This window comes from Gymnoscopelus braueri, assembly GCF_963280865.1.
Source record: "Gymnoscopelus braueri genome assembly, chromosome: 10".
In the NCBI taxonomy this organism is placed as follows: Eukaryota; Metazoa; Chordata; class Actinopteri; order Myctophiformes; family Myctophidae; genus Gymnoscopelus; species Gymnoscopelus braueri.
The window spans coordinates 26786431-26812021 of NC_137611.1; the positions used below are offsets into that span (position 1 = coordinate 26786431).

General features: G+C 44.3%; 2 protein-coding genes across 3 annotated transcripts in view; one reads left to right on the forward strand and one right to left on the reverse strand.

Moving 5' to 3' along the window:
• The window catches only part of ripk1l (receptor (TNFRSF)-interacting serine-threonine kinase 1, like), a 733201-nt gene that overhangs the window by 45940 nt on the left and 661670 nt on the right, over nt 1–25591 (forward strand). The gene's annotated exons all lie outside the window — the stretch shown is intronic.
• The window catches only part of phlpp1 (PH domain and leucine rich repeat protein phosphatase 1), a 63035-nt gene continuing 40744 nt past the window's right edge, over nt 3301–25591 (reverse strand). Inside the window, exons 5-17 of the mRNA XM_080441030.1 lie at nt 20293–20439; nt 18047–18274; nt 15967–16169; nt 15071–15131; nt 14643–14738; nt 13380–13535; nt 12564–12764; nt 11652–11814; nt 11105–11235; nt 10386–10499; nt 8417–8611; nt 7160–7388; nt 3301–6544 (exon numbers count right to left, since the gene is read on the reverse strand). Coding sequence (XP_080297156.1) covers nt 5177–6544; nt 7160–7388; nt 8417–8611; nt 10386–10499; nt 11105–11235; nt 11652–11814; nt 12564–12764; nt 13380–13535; nt 14643–14738; nt 15071–15131; nt 15967–16169; nt 18047–18274; nt 20293–20439 — 3292 coding nt within the window. The 3' untranslated portion in view covers nt 3301–5176. The remainder of the gene's footprint in view (nt 6545–7159; nt 7389–8416; nt 8612–10385; nt 10500–11104; nt 11236–11651; nt 11815–12563; nt 12765–13379; nt 13536–14642; nt 14739–15070; nt 15132–15966; nt 16170–18046; nt 18275–20292; nt 20440–25591) is intronic.

Here is a 25591-nt window from a genome sequence, read left to right on the forward strand (position 1 = left end):
TATCCTGGCTTAATTTAGCCAGGATTAGCGATGAATCGGTTTCATGAAAACTGAATTATCTTGCCAGATTAGTTTAGCCAAAGCGGGCCCAAAGGTGCGTTGGCGCAGTGGTGTGGTGCACTTGATTGGTAGCTTCTGCTACAGACAGTTTGCAGGTTCAAGTCCCATGCCATCAACATACATGGAGGACCTCCCCTGTTTCCTGATAGTTAAAGGTGCTCCCGTTAATGAATAATACATTACATTTTTTATGAGGTCATATAATAATATAATATAATATAATATAATATGTATAAAAAAAACACATTAGTTCTAATAGACGTGTCTTTTCAACAGATATCTCTTTACCCAGTCGTACACACAATACAACACCCATACGCCGTGCATACGCCGTCCATACGCCGTCCGAGTCAGACCTCAGTCAGTAGCTGTTTTGCAAAAAACACGCTGAAACGACGTCGACACACGTAACTCGGACGTCGTATGGACGGCGTATGCACGGCGTTTGTTGTGTTGTGTGCCCAGTGGGTAGAGACGTCTGTTGAAAAGACACGTCTTTGTGCAACTTGAATTATGGATTTTGGATTGCATTTTAAGTTTTAGATGGCTTTTCCCCAACCCCATAGCCTAAGTGAACGGTGAACGCAGTGATATTGTATGTTTATTAAGTGGAATTCATAATTCATAATGGTCAATTATTGTTTCCCCCCTTCCTATAAATCTACGGCAAGTTTTAGATTCATCACGCACACCTTACATTTCCCCACCAACATAGAAAGAATGATATCAGTAATTTATCTACATAATATACACAATAAAAATGTGCTATGAATAATTATTATGTCGTCAGTGCCGTTTATAAAGCCCGCTGCATTGACTTTTTTCAGCCAGCAGGTGTCATGGCAACAACATACTTGATAGTCACGTGACTTTTTGCCTTTTGTAGTCAAATGCATTTATATAAAAATAATAATAATAATAATAATAATAATAATAATAATAATAATAATAATAATACCAGCTAATGTCCCTGCCCCAGTTGACATCCTTATTTTTTAACTCTATGGTTGACATAATCATTTTAGCCTGCTTTACTTTATGTTCTTTATGGTAGATGGAACCTCACTCTCGCATACCTGCCAACCTCAGACCGTCCGAGGGGGGGGGGGGAGAACTTCAACCTGGTGTTTGCACTTTCTTCATTTTTGACCCGTTCATTCATCTACATATTCATCTACATAAACGTTCGGATTTCAAATATAACGTTTTTGACCCTGGCGAGGGTGGGAGTTGAAAATGTGACTTCTGCTCATTAATCGCTCTATCCATAGCTCAGTCAGAAGAGCTCTTGACTTCAGACCACAAGATCATGGGATCGAATCCCAACACAGAAACCTTGGCATCTGAACAATTTGACTATTACGGGTCTACTATCTTTTTTCGCCTTTATCATAAAGGTTGCTGGACAATATATAGAGGATGAAATGCATAATTTATTAAATAATATAAAGGTAATATCAAATACATTGTAAAAAAATGAGAGACATGACGCTTTATTAGCAAGACAGTCTTTTATTATATTATTCCTCATTTTGCTGGTTTCCCCTGAAACTCCTTTACTGTTACAGAGTAGAACTGCCTTCGAAGCTCTATTGATGATGTGGCCATAGCTGAATGGTTAGAGAGCCTGCCTGGCAAGCCATAATTCCCTAGTTCGTTCCCAGGCCTCAGCAATGTATCAGAGTGTCCCTGAACAAGACGCTTAAAAGAATAGTTACCCTAAAAAAATACTTATTTTCTATCAATTACACACTCCGTGAAGCCTTGAATTCATGGAGATTTTTTTGTTTTTGACACATTCCTGAGCACAAACTCAGACATATTGTTTGGATGCATGGCGGATATAATAGGCTATCGCATTGTAGATTAGTAGGCGATAATTCCAATATTCACTATACACTCCTCATGTTTAAGCCTAACTGAATTATATATTTATGGACTTGTATATAAATTGTATATATTTTTGCTGGAAAATATATACAATTGGAACTGGATTTTCCCTGGATCCATTTATTGCGGCCGTGTTTCCTTTCTTGCTTATTATACATTTTACTTCCTCGTATGATTCCGGGGAGACATCAAATTTCTCTTTTGGGTCTTGAGTCTTGGGACCCAAAAGAGAAATTTGATGTCTCCCCGGGAGCCTGGGTCTTGACTCAACACTCTTTTGGGTCTTGAGTCTTGGGACTCAAGACCCAAAAGAGAAATTTGATGTCTCCCCGGGAGCCAGGACCCAAGCCTCAAGACTCTTGAGCTAAAAAGTTTGTGAACCACTGCCATTTAGAACAGTGGTTTTCAACTTTTTCATGCCAAGGACCCCTAAATTGATATACATTTGGCCGCGGACCCCCATCTGAAAATGTTATATATATTTCAAAGATATGCACACATTTTCAATATTTTTCAAAGTGCCGCGCTATGAGCTTGTAGATCTGCTATTTTTATTTTTGAATAGCCAAAGCTAAGTGGTTAAAAAGGATTGTGATCCTATCAGTGGTGTACCCACCGTAGAGGCAGGAACTAAAATCTCGCCTCCCCTAGAAAATGAAGTAAAAGACTGACTGAAAAACAGGCAGTGAAAAAAATCCAAACAGAATAGTGGCCGTCGGATCATTAGCATGCCTCCTCGTCCATTCACGCGGGCAGGCAGCTAATCATCACCGTATCCATTCAGCAGAGCGACCCTCGCCTATATAGTGATGCAAATGTAGCCTTTGTCTTCATGGGGTACCAGGAGTGCCAGGGGTTGGGGTCTGGGCCATCACCTGTACTCACCTGGCATAAAAGGGGCTCTGAGAGCAGCCTGAGCCATTCATTACTAAACTACAACATGAAGAGACCACCGCTGAAGAATTGATTGATTGATTATACTTGCATACTGTTTTTATTAACGTTTTTCAGTTTTGTAGTCAGTTGTTGTTGTTTCAGCCTGGCTTGGCGTTCACGGAACGGAATAAACCAGGCTGTACGGACCAGACTTTGTCAAACCTGGATTTGACTTAAATCCAGGCTTATTTAATTCTCCTTTCGTGTAATAGGCGGCTGGTCTACAAATGACCTGGCATCCGTTTACATAACATGCTATCTAAATTACATTTTAGCCTTTGCAAAAGGCTCCATTATGTCTGGAGTTTATCCAGACATAATATACATAAAGCGACAGTAAAAGAGTAACATTCCCATTCTCTCAGAAAGAGGGTGTGTGTGTGTGCCAGAATCAAAGAGAGAGAGAGCGAGAGAGAGAGAGCCCACTCACACCTTCCAACAAAAAGATCAATCAAATACTGCCATTATGATTTATATCAAAAACTCAAGGAACTAGCAAATTAACATGAATGGCCGTGGCTGCATATCAGTGAGGGGTCACACAAAAAGGGTGGAATCCCCCAAAATAGGAGAAATGGAAGAACAGGAGTTGTCCAGGAGAAACAGGAGCCTCCTGGTGAAAACAGGAGAGTTGGCAGGTATGGTTTACATGCAAGTCTCTAAACAATGTTTGGGAAACACTGACATTAGCCTACCATGTCATCATGAATAACAAGGACAGCATAAGTTTATATTCACAAATGTAAGATTTATTATACCAAAGACAGGAACATCTGTGTTGTTTGCTTTCCATGTGAATATACTTTGTTTGTATTACTGAACTTGACACAGTCATGCCGGTGAGAACAGTTACTGTAGGAGGGAGGTGGGACTCAAATATTGTGTTTGCATGTGTTGCACATACACATTTCAGTGTGCGTGTGTGCATGTGCATGCGAGGTTGCATGCGACAGTCTGTGCGTGTGAATGTACATTGGATATAGTTATGACTACAGGACATCACAACTGGACAAAAAGGGTAGCGAGCCGTACTACATTAGTAATAATTATACCGTTGTGTGTAATGTTTCTGAACTGCGGGTGTGTGTGTGTGTGTGTGTGTGTACAGTATGTGTGTGCGTGTGTGAGAGAGTATTTGTGTGTCTACAGTGTAAGAAAAAGGAGGGTGACATCTCCACAACAGCGAAACTCCAAGTGAACCACGCACTCTCCCTACCACTAAAACCATTCACCGACATACAGGTGTACACAGTTCCTTTAAAAGCCTCAGTATATAACATTTCTCTTATTTACAATCATTGGAAAACAAAAAAAAAATCACCATTTCTCTCAGAGAAGATTAGTAAAAGTGACTAAGTCACCATAAAGAGTACAGTATGCAACTCCTAGGAGTTAGTCTTTAAAATTTCTACAAAAAATGTCTATGCTGTTTTATAGGCCAATAGCCATGATTTTACTGAAGAAATACAGTATTTTTTTAAGTGCCCTATCTACAACAGTTAAGCGTGGTATTACTGGCGTGTACCATTCAACAGTTCATAGATAATAAAAAGATTATGTGACTGTTTTTAAAAAGTTCTCTCAGCAACTTTCTTCACATTAAAAGATATGATAAGTTCTTTAAAAAAACAAAACAATAAAACTAGCTAACAAATCATGGAATCATTTTCCATATTAACAGGTGTTGTGGCAGGCTAATGCTTAATGTATACTCCGTTGTACGATGGCGTCATGTGCCGAAAATAGCCGATCTACAAGCTGACGATGTGCAGCATCGTGACGCATTGTGAGCTTGTAGATCAGCTATTTTCAGCACGTGGCACGAGTGTACAACAAAGCATAAATCAGGCTTAACACTATTGCAGAGAGACTAGTGTTGATTACATACTCAGTTGGTTGGTGGTCTACAAAATGAAAATAAAAAAACGTTCCAGTCTGTGAGAAGGGCGTCACCTTGGACTCTAGGTGTGTCCAAAGAACAGTCCAGGGGGTTTGGGGTATCATTAAAGGGCTCATTTGCTTGCTCTAGCTTAGAAGTAGTTTGGGAGGAGAAAACAAAAAACAAACAGGTTTACGGAGCAGGTTTCGACGCATGGTGGCACTCCAGTGACGAGGTCGATAAGAGTGCTGGAAGGCTGTGGACAGTCTAGAATAGGACCAGACATATATTTTTCTCTGTCGTTTTAAATGGACCCGTGGAGGAATCGTGTCCGTTTGTGTCCGCATACTGCAGAAATCAGAGTGGTACAGTTGATGGTAGTGGTGTTGTGCGTGGCTGCAGCGCGCGCCTTCAGAGGGGCGTGTCATAATAGTCTGTGGGCTGCTCGGCGCCGGGAGGCTTCTGCTGTTTCTGCTGATGTTGCTTCATGATCTCCTTCACCTCCTCCTCCAGCTCGGGGGGGATGATGAACTGGTCGTCCGGGTCGGGCTGCGCCGGCGCCGTGAAATAACCCCCGGGCTTCTTGGAGGGCGCGTCGGCCGCCACCTCGATGAGGTTGTGGCTCTTTTCTTGCGGCGCCACCGACCCGTTCCCCCTCCTCTTCCCCCCCGCCGCCTTCCCCCCTTCCCCGCCGCCGGCTCCGCCGCCCGGCCACGGCTCCTCGCGCTCCGCAAGGCCCTCGGCCTCCCCCGGGCTCATGTCGACAGCCTCCTCCGGGGGTTCGGGGGTGCAGGGCGGGGGAGGGGGAGGCGGTGGAGGCGGTGGCAGAAGGGTACGATCCGGGGCAGAGGATAATGATGATGATGATGATGATGATGGCGGTGGCGCTTGGGACGATGAGGAGGCCGAGGACTCCAGCCGTGCCCTGATGCAGTGGATGTCCGCCTCTACCTCCACCCGGCTCCCGTTGGAGAAAACCCCGGCGATGGGCTCCTCGTCCTCGCTGTCCAGCCCGTTGTCAGACAGGGCGCTGGAGAAGGTGGCGCTGGACAGCTGTCTCTGAAAGGAGCCCGTCAGGCAGGCCGGGTGGAGGGCGCAGCAGCTGCGGGCAGAGGGCAGCTCCGAGCCCGGGTAAGGGTACTGGCAGGGCTGCGTGCTGTTGGCGTGGGCCTGCTGGTGCAGGGCGGACAAGGCGGGGGCCTGGTGGTGCAGGTGGAGGTGCTGGTGGTGGGGCTGCTCGTGCAGCAGCACCAGGGAGCTCTGCGGGGGCTCGTCGGACGAGGCCGTGGAGCCCACCTCGCTGCTCATCTCGCTGGTGCTGATCTCGCTGCTGATCTCGCTGCAGGAGGAGGGGGGCACGGGCAGGGAGCCGTCGGGGGCCCCGAGGGGCCGCTCCTTGATGGCAGAAGCCGAGGAGGGGTAGGAGCCCAGGCCGGGGCTGGGGGGCGGCTGGGGGGGCTCGGAGCAGCAGCAGGAGCAGCAGTCTTCGCTCACACTGAGCTGGACCACCACGGCGCTGAGGCTGTCCGTGCAGCCGTAGCCCTGGGCCAGCGTACACAGCTTCTTGGCGGCGGCCAGGCCGTCGGGGACGTTCCGGATGGCCTCGACGGCCTCGGTGGGTGACATGGTGTCCCACAGTCCCCGGCTGCCCAGGATGAAGAACTCGTCCTGCGGGGTGAGGGTGACCGTCTGCACGTAGGGACGGGGGAGGACTGAAGGGTACAGGAAGGAGTAGCCCATGATTCGCGTGGAGTCGGTCACTCCGTTCACCTTGTTGTCCTGCAGGAGAAAAGGAAAGGCGGCGTGAGCATGCATGCACACATGGGGAATGCAGTGAACCCATAATAGCGCATTTCTACATAAATATTTGTGTTGAAAATGATCACGGTCAATAAATGGCAAGCTCCGTAAATATTTGGACAGCGACCTATTGTCTGATGTTCTGGGTAGATAGCGTTCCCTCGTGTATACTTCCTCAACATTGTCGGCATTCTTCACACACACAACCACAGGCAAGGACACACACACGCTCACATTTTATTAGAAATACTATACATTGACATTTTAGGACAGCGATTTTACTAAAGCATTGTCAAATGTTTTTGTCATTGTTTTACCCTAACGCAGAAAATTGACAATCACGACCGCATTGTGAGCTTGTAGATCGGGTATTTTCTAAAGATCTGTATACATTTTGAACACTTGTGAAATGGGACATTCTGCCAATACTTTTGTACTTTTAGTCAAGTACATTTGGAATTCCATACTTTTACTTTTAACAGAGTATTTCTACTTGTACTTAAGTAAAACATGAGTACTTCTTCCATCACTGTGCAGTGCGCACACACACACACCCCCACACACACACACACACACACACACAAAAACCTCTACCTCAGTGATGATGGCCTTGTGCTGTCTGACCCTGCTGTACTCCTCCTCCAGTCCTACGTTGTGAAGCAGGGACAGGGCCTGTGGCTTGCCGTCTCGACACAGAATGGCCTGGCACTTGCCCACGTTGGCAGCCGTCAGGGTGAAGCAGCCGCCGGGGTCGGTGGGGTCGTGCCTGATGTGGCACAGTGCCGCCGCTCCCCCCAGCTTCTGCCCAGCTGTTCCCAGTTTCCTGTGGTGGCGGAGAAGTCACAGAGGACAAGGGAAGTGGCACAGAGAGACAGAGAGTGATGATGCTGTTTTGGAAAAGTAAGTAGTAGTAACATGCAGTATGAATAGGGACGGGTATCGATTTTATCAAATCTGTTTCTGCTTATCGATTCCCCGCTTTGGTTCCATAATGGTAACACATACCGAGAACGCATACTGTGTCATTTTAGATTGTTATAGCTATAACCATTATTTTATACTTTGGGCTATTCAAAAATAGCAGATCTAGAAGCTCATAGTGCAGCACCGAGTATCACGCTACGAGCTTGTAGATCTGCTTTTTTTAATGTTGAAAAATAGTGAAAATTCGTGCAAATCTTTGAATGTATATGTTTTTTAAAGACAACATTTTTAACTCAAATCTTTGCTTCTGGGGATTCTACAAATGTCTTCTAAATCCTAACAGTTTTTTTTTTGTACTTATGTTGCTATAATATCAGTTGTTCTCAAACTTTTTTCATGTCAAGGACTACCCAAAATGATATGTATTTGTCCGCCCATCTCAAAATATTTTGTTCCAGGAGCAAAGATTTGAGTTAAAGATTTGCATGATTTCATGATTTCTTAAAAAAAAATAGCAGATATACGAGCTCTTAGCCGTGCTATGAGCTTGTATATCTGCTATTTTTTTATAGCCAAAGAAATCTAAAGTGCGTTCCCGCAAAAATGACCCCCAAAAATGTCTTAAAATCCTTCAAGATTATTCATACATGCCATATTTATGCTTACAACATACATGTATACATGCTTATAACAACATACCTATGTATACATGCTTATAACAACATACATACTCAATGAACACAACATACAGTGTGTATGTTTCCAAAATACTGTGTGTGTGCAATAGCAGATCTACAAGCACACATCATTGTGAGCTTGTATTTTCAAATAACCCGAAAAATGTAATAGCCCCCCCCCCCCCCCTCGAAGGACCCCGCTTTTGCGTACCAGTGAAATTGATTGTGCAGTCAGGTGAACATAACCTACCTCTGCATGACCAGGAAGGTGTTGGTCATGTACTCCTCCTCGCTCTTGGTTTTGTGCAGCTCTTCGGCCAGCACGTCGTTCATGGTGCACTGCAGCAGGTAGGGCACCTCCACGTTCCTGTCCCCGTCGAACACCCCGTACAGAGCCTCCCGGCTGCCGCAGAAACTGTTCACCGACAGGGCCGCCACACACAGCCTGGAGACAACACAACGTCATTAAAAGTCTATTAAAAAAAGACTTAAAAGACTATTTTGTTGCTGTCGGGTAGAATCCTCTCATCTCCATAGTTTAACTTTTTGTGTTTTTCTCCCGTAAATTAAAGCATCGGTGTCATTTTTTATTTTAGCAATATTTACAGCACATTGGTTGGCAATTAAAAATAGCAGATATACAAGCTCATAGCGCGTCACTTTGTGCCGTGCTATGAGCTTGTAGATATCGAAAGATTTTAAAAAATCATGATTTTTTTTACAAATCTTTTAATATATATATATATATATATATATATATATATATATATATATATATATATATATATATATATATATATATATATATATATATATATATATATATCTTTTAAAGCGAAACGTTTTAACTCAAATCTTTGCTTCTGGGGGTCCCTGGAACAAAATCTTTTGAGATGAGGGTCGGCAGCCAAATACATTGGGGGGGGGTCCTTGACATGAAAAAGTTTGAGAACCACTGATATAGCAACATAGGTTTTCCAGATAACTTTTAGGATTTAAAAGACATTTGTAGAATCGGCCTCGGGTCTTAATGGGTTAAATAATTTACAAGTTGCCATTAAGGCACTCTCTCATGAGCACTGTGTGTGGGGGCTAGAACTAGAAACCAGACTAACAAAAAGAAAAAGGGGAAAAAAAAAGCAGCTGAACACAATGAAGTGTCCCTCACACTTTGTTTCTCACATGCATCTGCCCACGGACTGATCACACTCATGTATCCACACGCTACAGTAGTAACCATGGGAACACTCACATGCCTATGTCTCATTTGATTGTATAGCCCAGTGATTCTCAAACATTTTCATGTCACAAGTACCAACCCAAATTGCTGTGTATTAGGCTGCCGACCCCCATTTGAAAATTTTGTGTGTCAGCCAACCCCATAAGATATGTTTTGTTAAAATCTTTCAAGATTATTTTCACAAATCTTTAGCGATTTTTCCAATTCTTCTGAGTGAGTGATTCTTGTAGATGTATAAGCATCTACAAGCTGTAGTATAAGTATAAAATAGGGTTAAAGTGATTTTGATGCTATATTAACTAATTCTGCCCCAGACCCCACTTTGAGAATCACTGGTATACAGTATAAAGACGATGATAACATGTAGCAATATTAAAAGTATTTTCTGCACAATGAATCTTATCTCTAGCTCATGATGACCTACATTCCCCTGCAAGTGGCACATACAGTACAGTATAGTACGTTTGGAGTAGTGAGTTTCCACTGCAGGATAGTATACTGTACAGTAAGTGTAGGCTACTGTAGGTCAGATATATATTTATGACAGTGAGTGCACTTTTTTACTCTTTTTGTTTCTCTAATAAAGTTTTTTTCTTCTTTTCTTCAGACTGGCTCTAATACATATGGGTACATACTGTACAGTAGAGCAGTGGTGCCAAGGACCCTCAAATTAATATGTATATGGCCGCGGACCCCCACCTGAAAATATGTTGTGCCAGGGACCCCCAGAAGCAAATATTTGTGTTAAAAATGTTCGCCTTTTAGAAAAAAGATTTAAAGATTTGCACACATTTTCACGGTTTTTCAGAAATAGCCAAAGTATAAAAATATGGATAAAGGGGTTAAAATGATTGTGACACTTTATTAACTAATTTGGCAGGGGACCCCCTGGTATCTCCCCAAGGACCACTTTGAGAACCAATGAGAGACATATTGGTCAAGCTCTACTTAGAACATGACATCACTGGATGAAACTCACTTGTTCTTGACACCCGAAGCCTCCGTGTAACCATGACTCCACACTGCAGGCCCACCAGACGCCTCATTGGACGAAAAGGTTGGAGGCGGATCGATGCGGAAACAGCGGATATTACTGGGAAACAGAATTAGAAAGAAAAAAGGGATGTGGTTGGTATTTACAAAGTACAAATACATGCTCTGTTCTATTGGGATGGGACAGACAGTGTAGAGTGAGGGGGAGCCAAGTGAAACACATGGTCCTTGTTTAGGATTAGAAGCCTGGTCGTTTTATTAAACCACTTGAACCCTAAGTCCTTGCACCCCTATTCTGGGGGGAACATTCACTGAAAATAGCAGATCCACAAGCTAACAACACGTCGCATGAGCTTGTAGATCGGCTATTTTCTACAAAGAGATTTGGTGTAGTGGGGGGACGGGGGGCGCGGAATGGAGAAAGGTCAAATTTACCAAGTATAGAGGGTTCAATGTAATCGGCAGCAGGGCACCTCGTGGGGCAGCATTTATTCCCCAAGTAATCTAGTCCCTTGTTACTGCTAACTCTGGCCAATTTGTCTAAACGCAGAGGGCCCTATGGAGGATCCAAACCCCTAACTTTACCCCTGCGCCACCCAAGCACCAGGAAGATATTTTCAATGTACTGTAGTATTAAAACTCAAACGAAACACAGGTGGGTTACATGCGAACATAAGAGAAGGACAGACATGAATAAAGACTAACTTCAGCTGCTCCAGTGTCTTGTGGTCCAGGCTGAGGCGAGGGTTACCGGTCAGGTCCAACTCCTGCAGTTTGGGGGGCAGGTTCTCCGGCAGGGTGATATCACTCAGTTCATTGCAGCTCAGATCCACACACTGACAGCAGAGGAGAGAGGGGGGGTTAATTTGTTAAGAGAGAGTATTGCAAAGTGAATACATTTTTTTTTTGTGTACATACTTTAGTTTGAGGTTTGCTTTAGGTTTAGTATATTGTTCATAGGCAATTTTCAGATGTGAACTAAACAGACGTATAAGAAAAGAATACGTACAGTATAAACACAGGAACGTATGTGTAACAACTGAGATTAAAACCCGGCTCTCCCACATGGGAAGGGATTCTAAAGCCAAAACTCTTAACCACTAGCCTAAGAGGGAATCCACCCATGGCAAGAGGAGATATTAGGATTTTGGTCTACAGGCAGAGTCTCTGAGCCACTGTGCCAATTATGCGCACACACACACACACACACACACACACACACATCCCGATTTGGCAACATTCGTTGGCTTACTTTCATCTCCACGAGTTGCATGACCTCGGGAAAGACCTCGATGGCGTTAGAGTGAGCAATGAGCGTGTGCATGCGCCTGCAGTTCATGATGGTAGTGGGCACAGTCTTCAACATGTTCCCACTCAGGTCCACCTCCTCCAGTTCCTCCAGCTTGGCCATTTTACTGAGAGAGAGAGAGAGAGAGAGAAGGAGAGAGAGACAGAGAGAGGTTGGTGTGTAGTCCATTGGTGGGTCGACAGTAGCAAAGTCAGCGAGTGACGTACAATAATGACTGAGTCATTCAGAGATGTTCTTATTGCTATATTTAGATAAAACAGTCGAGAGACAGGATACTGAGGGCAGAGAGAGAGAGAGTAGGAAGGACATGCAACACGTAGAGATGTTGCATTTACATGGTCGACGCACTATTCACAGATTCTACAGTGGGGGCCCCCAGCTAAATGATCGACCACATACAGTATGGAAACGAGTCCCCAGGACTTTTTTTGTGTTATCCTTTTAGCCTTAACCACTTAAACACCATTATGGATGAGCGGAGCCCCTCAGGGCTCTATACTAGTGTATTTTATGTTTTCTGTTATCGTGGGGGTTAAGCTCTCGCTGAAAATAGCCGATCGACAAGCTGAGCTTGTCGATCTGCTATTTTCTGCAAAAGCTTTCTCCACAATACGGATGCTGGGGTTTAAGTGGTTAATGTCTGACTGACTGTACGTCGTGCTGTTTACATTTCTGACTACTAAAGTATCTAATCAATCAATCAAATTGTTACATAGGAATTTAGGAACCAAATGGACCCTTATGGGTTTGTAACTCGGAGAGTGTACAAATGAAACTAAATGGACCCTTGAGGGTCCATTTGAAATGAAACCAAATGGACCCTAACGGGTCTGTCCGCATCCACACGCCTCTCACCTGGCTGGGAAGGTCTGAAGATGGTTGTAGGCCATGTGCAGCACTCGGAGGTGCGTGTGTCCCGTGAGCATGGGAACACACTTGTCCGTCAGCCTGTTGTTGGTCAGGTACAGCTCCTGGAGGATGCTGTGGCTCTCCTCCGACAGGCTGGATGGAGGCAGGTGCTCCAGCTTATTGGCAGAGGCATTCAGGCACCGCAAGCTGGAAGAAAAAGAAGCCACCCATTTATGTTTCGCTCTCTTTGTTGTCTCTCCCAGCCAAAACAACTCATGAAAATATGTCATCATTGTGTCGGTTTTCCTTATTATGTAAAAATGTTAGTGCATTATGTGGCTAAATACTAGGGGTGCAAGAGTTACAAAAAGAAATCATAATTGATCATTTAATAAAATAATCTGTTCATAATTGGACCCTATTTTGAGCATGTCATTATAGTACATAGTATTAAAGAAGAAAAAAAAACAGATCCTCAAGCTCACATAGATTGGCTATTTTCACTATTTTTGCACAACACCGTAGTGCGACAAAGTATAAAGTAACGCTTAAGTGGTTAATTGATTTGTTGATATACATAAAAAAAGACACTTCTCTATTATTCGACTAATCAAAATAGTAATCGATAGAATAATTGCTAAGAACATAATCGATAGTTGTAGCCCTACCAATTTACAATTTACAACAATTTAGTCATTTAGCAGACACTCTTATCCAGAGCGTCTTACAATAAGCAAGGTAAACACATCAAATGCAGAGAGACAGTGCATTTGACCAAATACGTCACTTCCGAGCACTTGAACGCAGCCTCTCAGCACGTACCTATGAGATTTGAGGAACAGGTTGCAAGGCAGCTCCGTCAGTTGATTGTGCTGTATGTCTAACACCTCCAGCAGAGGGCGCTCCACCCTTTCAGGCAGCTTCTGCAAGTGGTTGTGTCCTGCGCTCAGCTTTCTCAGACTGTTGCTGCACAGCAACCTGCAGCATGGAGGAACACAGAGAGAGACGCATCACTGCCAGAGCACGCGCAGTCACTGTGTGTAGCCGCTATAGCGCAGCAGCTCTTGTATGTGTAAAGGAGGACGTCCAGACCGCTGACAGCGAGCGAGCGAGAGAGAGAGAAAGAGAGAGAGATGGGGCGGGGGGTAGTAGGGTGGTGAATGTGTGAAATTTGGCTCATTGAAGAGCGGACTGGTAGTGAACTGGGTCGCAACAGGCGAGGATAGCACGGGGAGGGGGGGGGGGGGGCGAGGGTTGGGGGGTAGAGAAAATAGCTGCGCCTCTAGTTGAGCCTGCAGCTGAGATTCATCATCCTGACACTTACTGGCCAAAAAAAATAGATCTGCAGGGAATGAAGGGACCAACATACATAAATATTTATATATATATATAAAAGAAAGAGAAAGAGAAAGAGAAAGAGAAAGAGAGAGAGAGAGAGAGAGAGAGAAATACAAAGAAAAAGATAAAACTAAGAAAGACAATAGCAAGGAACACCGCCGGACTCAGATAATTCACAGTGACTGAGAGGTGGGTGGGTGGGGGTCAAAGAGACGGGTGGGTGGGGGTCAAAGCCAGCACAGGTGAGCATCAGCGACAGGTGAGACAATGAGGAAATGCACAGCATCTCCGGTGACCTTCTAAGATGCTACATAAGGAAGGCGGGGGGGATGGGACTAGACGATAGGCTAGGTGATTTATGGGGCTCTGTGGGGGATATATGACAAGGCCAGCAAAGGGCAGGGAGAGATAATGTGGCATTCCCCTTACAGGGAGAGAAAGAGAGAGAGAAAGAGAGAGAGAGAGGGGGGGGGGCAGAGGGGAAATAGAGAGAGAAAGAGAGACATGGAACAAAATGAAAACTGTTGCTCACCTTGTGCCACATTGTGAACTTGTAGATCAGCTATATTCAGTGTGTGACACCGTCTTATGACAAAGTGTAAATAAACATGGCCAGCGGAGGGGGGAGGGGAAGGGGGGGCTCGCAATGCTTGTGGCAGACACTCTGCCTTTCCTTTCTATTTTCAGCCGAATCATTTCGGTTGCCGAAAATTGGGTGCATGATCACTGGCTGTGAGAGGGACTCACCTGGCGGGGAGCTCGTCGATGAGGTTGTGGCTGATATCCAGAACTTCCAGCTTCTTAATGTCGCACACCCAGTCCGGCACGGACTCCATGCGGTTCCTGCAATGACAGGAGGCCACGTTGTCAAAGTGTCAAAGTTGGTTCAATGATTCAACGGTCACTCAAGAGGTCACAGGTCAGATGAGCATCTCAGGTCAACGAGGGGTGCTCAGATTGTTGAATTTGTTCACACAGTGAACATCAAGAGTGTTGATTTAACTCAGAAAGGGTATAAATGGACTCACAAGGGTCCACATACACATATTATGTTTTAAGGCCTTGCAGGTCATAAAGCTGGTTTCTTCTTTTAATGTGTGTGTGTGTGTGTGTGTGTGTGTGTGTGTGTGTGTGTGTGTGTGTGTCTGTGTGTGTGTTGTTGCTCCATTGTTCACCTGGAGATGTCCATGTAGCTCAGATTGGAGGGCACAGGACTCACATCCAGCTCTCGTAGCTCTGCAGGGGGAGACACACAAACACATTAACCTAACATCAAGGACAGACAGAAGGAGACAAAGGGGCCGTGCGTGGAGGACAAAAGCACACAGACACAATGCACACAGTCAAACACTAGGGCGGAATGATGAACACTGTGGAAGAGGAATGCCGTCAATGAGAGTGCAAGAGGAGACTCGTGAAGGTGTTTAGAGAGAGAAAGGGAGGGGGGGTTAACCCTTTAAGACTGGGAACGCATTTTCAGATTTCTTTGGCTATTCAAAAAATAGCAGATATACAAGCTCATAGAGCGGCACCGAGTGCCGCTCTATGAGCTTGTAGATCTGCTATTTTTGAAAAACAAATCATGAATATGTGTGCAAATCTTTGAATATATATATTTTCAAAGCGAACATTTGTAAAATATTTTGTTCCAGGGACAAATAGAAGCAAAGATTTGAGTTAAAAATGTTCGCTTTAAAAATATATATATTCAAAGATTTGCACACATTTTCACGATTCTTCTAAAATAGCAGATATACAAGCTCGTAGCGGGGAGCTTGGTGCCACGCTACGAGCTTGTATATCTGCTATTTTTGAATGGCCAAAGAAATCTTAAAATGACACAGATGTGTTCCCAGTCTTAATAGGTTAAAGTAACGGTGAGAGAGCTCATTGCAACAAATTCAATCGAGCGCCGACAACAGAAACCTGGCGAAAATAGAAGTTGGGAAACGATTCGCCTTTTCAGATCAGCATTCCACCGTGCTTTTCTGTTGTACGGTCACACAATGAACACACATGTACCAGTGTACAGCATGCCGCGATGAATCTCTGCCGAAACCAACAAACTCACCGTTGTTGGAGGCGTAGATGCCCTTGAGCAGGCAGCCCTTGGCCTTGAGGCTGGAGATGTGGTTCCTCTCGCAGTGCAGCGTCTCCAGCCGGGGGAAGACGGAGGCGTCCAGCTCCCCCAGCTTGTTGTCCCTCACGTCGAGCTGGGTCACGTGCCTCAGCAGGTCAGGCTCGTCTGGCACCATGCGCGTGATCTTATTCAATCTGACAAGGAGAGATCCAGGGTATAGAGGACAAGAGTCACTTCATCTGCACCACTACTGAACCACTGGGTCTGTGGCCTTCCCTTTTAGAGAAGGCAGCATACCTTTTGGGTGAGGATGACTGATGATGAACGGAATTTGCGCTTTACGTGATTGAATAGAGGGTCGTCCGATCTGTCTGTTTTGTAAAGAATAATAAATTGCCTGTCTGGAATGGTTTGAATAAGCAATTAACAAAAGATTAATAGTCATTTATAATTACATAATTGTCTGGAGTCTATAACAAAGACATGCTGTACAGTACACTGGACTATTCTTCCACAAATAAAGAATCAATCATAATCATAATGAATCATCCTATACAGCCAACTCATGAACGGATACAAGCCGACATATTTGACAAATGGCACATTTTAATGTCTTTTTTTCAATGCAGAAGAATACAAGGGGGGGTAGGGGGGGAGGCAAACCTGATGAACCTGATGCTGTGCCCAAGTAAAACCACCACATCATGTTCCCCAAGTGTGACCTTTGCTCCTAGATGTCGAGAACGTGATGCTAGTGGCACGAGACTGACCGCGCCACCGAACGGGAGAGGCAGTGATGTATTAACTACCAAATACTGCAAGTCACACCGGCCCTGCACTTTCCCCAAGCTGGGGAGGGACAAGCTGATGGAACAACCACAGGCCAATGATTTCCTGATTACGTGCCGAAGCGTTGTTTAGCCGTCGCAGTTATGTCTTCCGCTCAGTGTTTAGGCTTTGGTCATTAGAGGGGTTTAACACATGTCACAGAGTTCATGGTTTTTTGGCATGACTGGTAACTGTAACACATCTGCGGTCTTGAGAAAGAACCAGCGTATGCCGCTATGTAGTCACTCCCTCAGCCCTGTAAACCACCGCTATGAAATGAGTGATGAAGAGTCTATTGAGTGGACTATGAGTGGAAGCACCATAGCCCAAGACTGTGGTTCCCAAAGGGTGTGTCGAGCCGTGACGGTGAGACAAGTCCAGGGTGTGCCCTGGGATTTTGTGTTAACCACACATTAATTTATGTGGTATGTTATAAGGCAGGACGTAATACGAACAGGAAGGATTGTTAATGTCAGCTGTTTTCTTTTTGTGTAATATGTCATATAATCCCATATGGGAAGGGCCAAAATGGCGGCATGACATGAAAATAAAAATGTCATTCATTCATATTCATTCATTCATTAATATTGCAATATATAACTACCGGTATACAAAAAGTTACGAAATATGGTTTTCTTTTTAACACATTCACTGCCAGGGGTTTTCTAAAACAGGCTGTAGCTTCTGCCAGCATTTTTAAGCATTCTGACTAATCTTTCAAGAACCACAGAATATTTATCTCCAGTATGATCGATCCCCTGATGGTTGCTAATCACGGAGGGTTTCAATGTGCTTCCGTGAAAAAGAAGGAAAAAAAATCATCGCGACCTCCCGTTCGCTTACCCAGTTGAAAATAGCATGTTTCGCCAAAAATACATAGTAAAACACAGGAGCCGAGATACAGAATATTTCCCAAATAATTTAACCAGGAAGTGAATGGAGCAATACATCTTTGGATCGCGTTATCTCCTGATTCTGTGTGAATTTTTCTTTTGCACATTTTCAAAAATTGCCAATAACATTTGCAATTTTATAGTCAATATATAAGCTTACAACGCATCATGATGTGACACAGACACACCTCTGAATGTAGGTTTGTCTAGAGATTTTGAGTTGCCCATTGGTGTGCCCTTGGGCACAAAAAGTTTGAAAACCACTGGCCTGGAGATATAAAAAGACAAGCCGGTATTAACTCATGATGACTATAGGTCTCCATGTGGCTGAATGCCTGCAGCTACCGTACCTTAGGTCTATGTGTTTGACACGAAGCAGCCGGAAACTCTGTAGGGCGAGCGTCTCCAAGCTGTTGCCGGCCATACAAAGCTTCTCCATGGCGGCCAACCTCTCCAGAACTTGTGGCACGTGGCTGAACTGGTTGAAGGACAGCCCCAGGTAGCTCAGTCTCTGCAGGGAACCCAGCTCACTGGGCAGCTCTCCCAGGCAATTACCGTCCAGCAGAAAGGTCTGCAAACTGGACAGGACAGGAGAGGAGAGGAAGAGGGGAAACAGTTGGCAGTTGGTTAATAGTCTTTTCACGTGCATGCTTTGGTTTGATCCTCTTTCCACTTGCATCGTTATGACCAAAATTTGTTTCAGTGGTGTAAAGAAACTAAGTACATTTTCTCAAGTACTGTACTTTTGAGGTACTTCTAATTTACTGGGGTACACCAATTTTCAATACTTTAACTTCTACTTCACTACATTTCAGAGGCAAATATTGTACTTTTACTCCACTACAATTATTTGAAAACTTTAGTTACTAGTTAATTTCGATTATCATTACAAAGCATACATTAACCACTTCAGCCCTATGCATACTTGGGCTATTTGAAAATAGCCGATCGTGAGCTTGTAGATCTGCTATTTTCAAAGCATTTTTATACATTTTGGAAACTTGTGAAATGGGACATTCTGCAAAACGAGTACTCTTACTTTCAGTACTTAAGTAAAGTATCCTACGAATACGTTTGTACTTACTCAAGTACATTTTGAATACCAAACTTTTACTTGTAACAGAGTATTTCTACATTGCAGTATTGATACTTTTACTTAAGTACAAAATGTGAGTTACTTTTTCCCACCACTGATTAGTTTGCCTATTAGAACATTTTCAACCCTTGGGCATGATACGTTTATAGCCAGCAGGTGGCAGTAACGGCATGAAGGCCCTACAGGTCTCTTCAGGAATTCACAGGCATTCCAGATCATTCTCACAGATTAACCAGGTAACCCGCACAGCATCTCCCCTTATCTTGGTTTCACTTCTGTTTTGCGCAACACTTTTGCAAGGCAAACGTTTACCACCAGACATGCCTGCTTGCAATGCCGCTTGTAAATGCTCCAATTCTAATCCACACAAGTCCATCACTAATCTATTCTATTCTACATAATATCTATTCTACATAATAATCGTTGCTGTCCGGCAGAAACCAGCTAACTCCATTTTGACGCTTTTGCATTTTCTTCCATAAATCAGGGCCATTGAACACCCTTTACATCTGTGTGTTGCTAAAAAAAATATTTAACCAATGAAAAGCATTAAAAGGCGCTTCTGACAAAACCAGCTAACTCCACTGGATCCTCAAACTTTCTGCTAAACCAGCTAATTCCACCGGAGTTAGCTGTTTTTGCTGACTCCAGGCTCCTCCCCCTTTTGACCTCCAACCTCATTGTGAGCTTTGAGGTCCATTCAGCTGTTCTTATCAACGATGAACAAAACCTCTTAACTTTTTTTAATTTCCTGAAAAATTAACATTTTGGAGTTAGATGGTTCCTGCCGGACAGCAGAGATATATACCTGTTATACGTATAATGTATAACAGGTGTCTTCAACAGGGGGTCTGGGACCCCTAGGGGGTCCTCAAGAGTTACTACAGGGGGGCCGCCACATTTTGTGTGGCCCCCCTTTCTTTTACATTAACCACTTGAACCCTAGCATCTCTATTCTGAGGGGAACATTAGCCGAAAATAGCAGATCTACAAGCACACAACGCTCGTCGGCAAAGTAGTTTGGTGTAGAGGGGAAAAGGAGCAAACCAAGTACAGAGCTAAAGGTCAAGTTTACTAAGTATTGAGGGTTTAAGTGGTCTGAAATAAACAAAAAAACATGAGTTGACACAACACTGATGACAGTGCTGTCAAACAAGTCCACGAAGCTATCTATGAAATCTATGAAAAAGTCTAATCCGCAACACAATTTTATACAATATGTAGAGGGGGGTCCCTGCTTCATCTCTCTCTCAGCTAAGCGGTCCTTGGCCTGAAAAACGTTGAAGACCCCAACCACTTTGAAGCCTATAAATGGTCACCAGGATATCACATGCAGCATTTTTTACAACCTCACGCCACCGCTGGTTATTTATGTTGTGCAGTGTAAATTCTTGTAGCTAGCCGTTAATTGCAGCCACAGGCTATGAGCTCAAAGACACTGAGGAGAGGAGATCGTTCCAGAAACCCAGAGGTAATGCAAGGTTTCCTGCAGTTACTCACTTGGTCATGGCTCCCACAGCGCTGGGGATGGAGGCCAAGTAGTTGCAGCTCAGGTTGACCTCGGTCAGGGTGGGGATGTCACTAATGGCCAGAGGGAACTGACCCAGGTGGTTGTTGGACAGGTTGAGGCTCCGCAGACGAGAGAACCTGGAACAGGGGGAGGAGAGGAGAGGAGAGAATGGAATGAGGTGTAGTTGTGTCTTGTCATCATTAATATTGCAAATGAATAGAATATACTCATGAATACATTTATGCGCAATGTTACACAATAACCTACACATTAGCATGTCGTTGGCAATACTCTGTCCCAGAGCCTTGTATTAGAGAGTTGCGTCACCTCAGGGGCAGAAAACAGCTCCCGGTCACGTGGTTCAAGTAAACTCGAAACAGTGACAAACGCTCATAGACTCCAGTGCATTCCGTAAACTTCCGTTTCACGGCTTTGTCACTATTATTCGCCAATAGAAGGCTCTGTAGAAGACTGCCCGATGAAGTGAACGGAGGTGATGCAACTCTCCTTATATGGCTCTGCTCTGTCCCACAGCACGAAAAAAAATAGAAGGAACAAATCTGCCAAAAACATATGAAACAGGAATGCAATACAATGCCATAGCAGACAGACAGGTACTGTATCTGTTTCGCAACAGCCACAGTATGTCTGGTATGTACTCTATGTAGGCTAAAGGCGTAATACTGTCATACTGTCCAGGTACACAAACACAGCCCCACGTCACAGCAGAAATACACCTCCACGCTTTGACTGTTGAGCAAACAAGCGGGGCAACGACGGCCGTGTTGTTGGTGCAAACACCAGCGGCCGGTATGTGCTTTAAGCCCGAGTTTTATACTTAAGTTAGTTGCCTGGAGGGACGCGGCGTGAGCTTGTAGATTTGCCATTTCAGGTGTGTGACACTCGCAAGTACAAAAAAAACAGGCTTCAGGGTCCAGCAGCAGAGCAGTGACCTTCAGAGGGGTCTGCACATGACGAAGAGGGTAGGAGAGTACTACTACTACTGTACACAGACACTAGGACACACGGACACACACACGGACACACACACACCAAATATTATGTACACAGAGGGCAAGGTTCAAGGGCTGTTCAAGACGAGCTGTGTGCCATGTTAGCACCAGAGGGCTCAGTCAGAACAAGGCTGGGGGGCGGGGTCTTTTCTCTCTCTGTTTAACACAATCAGATGCTGACTGTCAATTTAATTCTGGGTCGATTTTTATAGTCTCAGAGTGAAACTAAAACACTGTAAGCACAGACAAATACACAGTCACACGTGTGTGTGTGCACGTGCATGCGTGTGTATGTGTTGTTGTGTGAGAGCTGGGAGGCAGGGGAGGTGGGGTCCCTGCAATCTGCTGAGTAATCCTCAGCCGCCTCTCTCCCTCCACCACCTCTCTCACATCTCTCCTTTTATTCGTTTTCTTTCATACATTCGTTCATTCATTCATTCATTCATTCATTCGTTCATTCCGTTCATTCCGTTCATTCCGTTCATTCCTTCGGTTATTTACTCCTCCCCTTGCATTACTATTACCTCCCCTTGCTTAGAATTCGGTCATTCGTCACTGACATTGGTCTGAGGACAGAGGACTTTCTATTTTCCCCTCTCAGAAACACACGCTCCATCTGCCTGCCTCTGTGTCTCTCTCTCGGTCCGTGTCTGTCTCTGCAGTTGTCCCCTTGTCCTATCTACGTCGTCCTTTTGTCCTTCACAAACTTTTTTTGCGCTTTAACGTATAGCACACAAAACGGGTGGAGAGTGCAACCGTCACTGGTGTGTGAGCGCGTCCCCCTCGGCGGGTAAAGTGACCTTTCTGTCACAGAGACGCTAACACTGGGGGAGGTAAGCCCACAGAACTGATTATCCATATCTGATCGGCATATCTCCCACCAGTTAATCTAGCATTCTAGCCAGAGAGAGAGAGAGACACACACACACACACACACACACACACACACACACACACACACACACACACACACACACACACACACACACACACACACACACACACACACACACACACACACACACACACACACACACACACACACACACACACAGAGAGAGAGGAATGCAGATGGAGAGAGAGCGAGCAAGAGAGTGAGATATAAGCTTCATTTATACTTACTAATAATATCATGTTTATACTATATAAGCATAATTTCTACTATAGGCAGTATATTATCTATATATACACAGTGTATACAGTATAATTTATACTACATAATGTTTATACTATAAGCATAATTAGTGGGCTCGCTGGGAAGCAAGCACACTCATCGTTTTGTAATTTATATAATATTCATACTATACACATAGTCATAATTTATAATGTATTATAATTGATACTAATAATTATTTACTATATAATATAGAAGCACAGTTTTCACTTGAAAACTGCTTGTATGACAACGTATAAATTAAACCATAGATAGGTTGATGCCCGGAGAAAGACATGGACAGATAGAGGCAGGGAGAGGAATGGAAAATATATAGACACTAGACAGTACACACATTCCATTCCAACAGGAAAAACACAAAGCCCTATGACCTGTGTCAGTGCAAGACGCAAAAAATACGCGCACACACACACACACACACACACGTACACACACACACACGTCGCAAACACAGTATGCTCACTGAATAGACACCAGTGGTCTAACCCAGAGTCTGCTTCTACAAACTGTCATTGGAATGAAGCATCAGCTTCATCCACACACACACACTGGCCTCATTTGCTGTGTTTTTGCGCTTGGTCAAATATGGATGAGCTTCCATCAAGAAGATGTGTACGGCCAGCAGGGGTGCTGTGTCTCCACTGAACTGTCATGTTAAAGCATTCCGTCTCATGTCTTTGATCCGAGGCTGTACAGTAGTCACTTGTCCCCTATCGTGTTTCTTTTGTCTTTGGCTCCGGTATGTAATTACCTCCGTAGCAGATCAAAGCGTGAGTCACATAATGATCACAGCAGTGTTGCAAAAATCTTGAAAGCCCTGTACCCCCCCAACACACACATACATTACATACATATATACACACCTCCCCATCCGTCACAGTATTCAAACACTAACACACATAGACATGGATGCATGCAAGGACACACACATACACACACACACACACATACACGCACACGTGTGCGCGCACACACACACACACACACACACACACACACACACACACACACACACACACACACACACACACACACAGTGCAGTCATCTTTAGATGAAGACAGAGAGCCACTATACTAAGATTGAATGCACTGACCCCAAATCTGTAGCCTGCAGACACTCTTTCTGTCATTCACATACACACACACAATCATGGCAGCACACACAAGCACACAATGCCCCAATCCCCGAGCATTTCCATCCGAATTTTTGAGAAAGAAGTGCTCTGACAAGCCAGTTTGTGCACACTCACAAACATGCACGCGCACACACACACACACACACACACACACACACACACAGACACGCCACACACACACACGTACATCTTGGCTGTGGACTTCTATCTGGGCCCATGATAAGCATGCAGCAGATGGTGCCCACAGAGACAGTGAGGGAGGCCAGGCATATTAACCCATTAAGGCCGATTCTACAAATGTCTCCTAAATCCCAACAGTATTCTGATTAACTTAATGTTTCTAGATCAGTGGTGCTCAAACTTTTTCATGTCAAGGACCCCCAAAATGATATGTATTTGGCCGCGGACCCCCATCTCAAAATATTTTGTTCCAGGGACCCCCAGAAGCAAAGAATAGAATTAAAAATGTTCGCTCTAAACAATATATATTCAAATATTTGCACACATTTTCACGATAAAAAAAAAGCAGATATACAAGCTCATAGCGCGGCTAACGCTATGAGCTTGTATATCTGCTATTTTTGAATAGCCAAAGTGTAAAATAATGTTTTTTTAGCTCGAATCTAAAAATGACACAGATGCGTCCCAGGTCTTAATGGGTTAAAAGCCTCCCCACAGTCACATCTAGTCTAGCCTTCCAGGCTCTGCCCAGACCCGGGACTCGTTTAGCCCGGCCGTTGTGCAGCACACGGCCCTGGTCAGCCTCCTTTGGCGGTGATGGTGGCTGTGGTCCTCCTCCTACTACACGGGTCAGGTCTTGGGCCTGCCGACTGCACTCTGCCAGAGAAATGAGCAACCAGGTCCATGAAAACAGGGCCAAAAGAAGCCACTAGCCTGGTTAACGCGAGGTGAAGCGACTATAGGCCACACGAGCACTTTAATCCTGTATACAGGTACATAGGCTATTTGAAAATAGCCGATCTACAAGCTCACGACGCGTCGCGACGCGTCGTGAGCTTGTAGATCTGCTATTTTCAAAAGAATCTTGGGAAAAAGTAAAAAAATTGAAATCTTTTTGAAACATTAACAACACAAATCTGGGTGCGGGGGTCTCTGTCACAAAATATTTTCAGATACGCGGACTATTACATATTAATTTGGGGGTGTTTTGAGAACCACTGGTTTTAGGAAAACAAGCCCAAATAAGCAACTACACTTTAAAAACAAGCCCGCAACCCAGAACTACAGTACCAATATCTACAAGTGACTTTACAGAAAAACAAGCCCAAAGTCGCTTATAATAAGCAGACATGGCAACACTGCTGAGACAGCCATAGTTATCCCTAACCTAGTCTATCCCTAGTCTCACTGGGCCAGGCGATACGTCCGGCCCAGTCAATGGAGTCAATGGTTTGACACTTAACTTATTGTTTGTGCCCTGGCAGGAACGAGCTTATACAGATTTCCCAGGAAGTTCCGCTAAATTAAGCTGTTTAGCAATGATTTTATATATAAATACAAAATACATAAATATCCATGTTGTTTTCTGTGTGCAGTTGCCCATGAATTTCCAAATAAAATCGTACTTTAAAATTCCTTCCTCACTGAGAATATCCTGTTAGTCCTGTTCCTGATGGTGTCGGTAAGCGTAACGATGATGACGGTTACCTAGAAATGTAAACGTCATTGTTGGCTAGTGTTAGAACACAGGCTCGCTCCATGACCCAATTGATGAAGTTAAACGGCAAAACGTTCAGTGCGGGTGGGACGCTGGTTCGGGGAGGGTGATCTCTGTACAGTAGACACGTGGTTCTCTACAGTACACCCTTCCATACACCAAACAGTAAGGGTGATCAGTGACAGAGACTACATTAGGGGAACAACTAAACTGGGAAAAAAGGAAAACTGGAAAACAAAATCAAAACCATTTCAAACTCTGTTTGGGTCTCCAGGGCTAGGATAACTA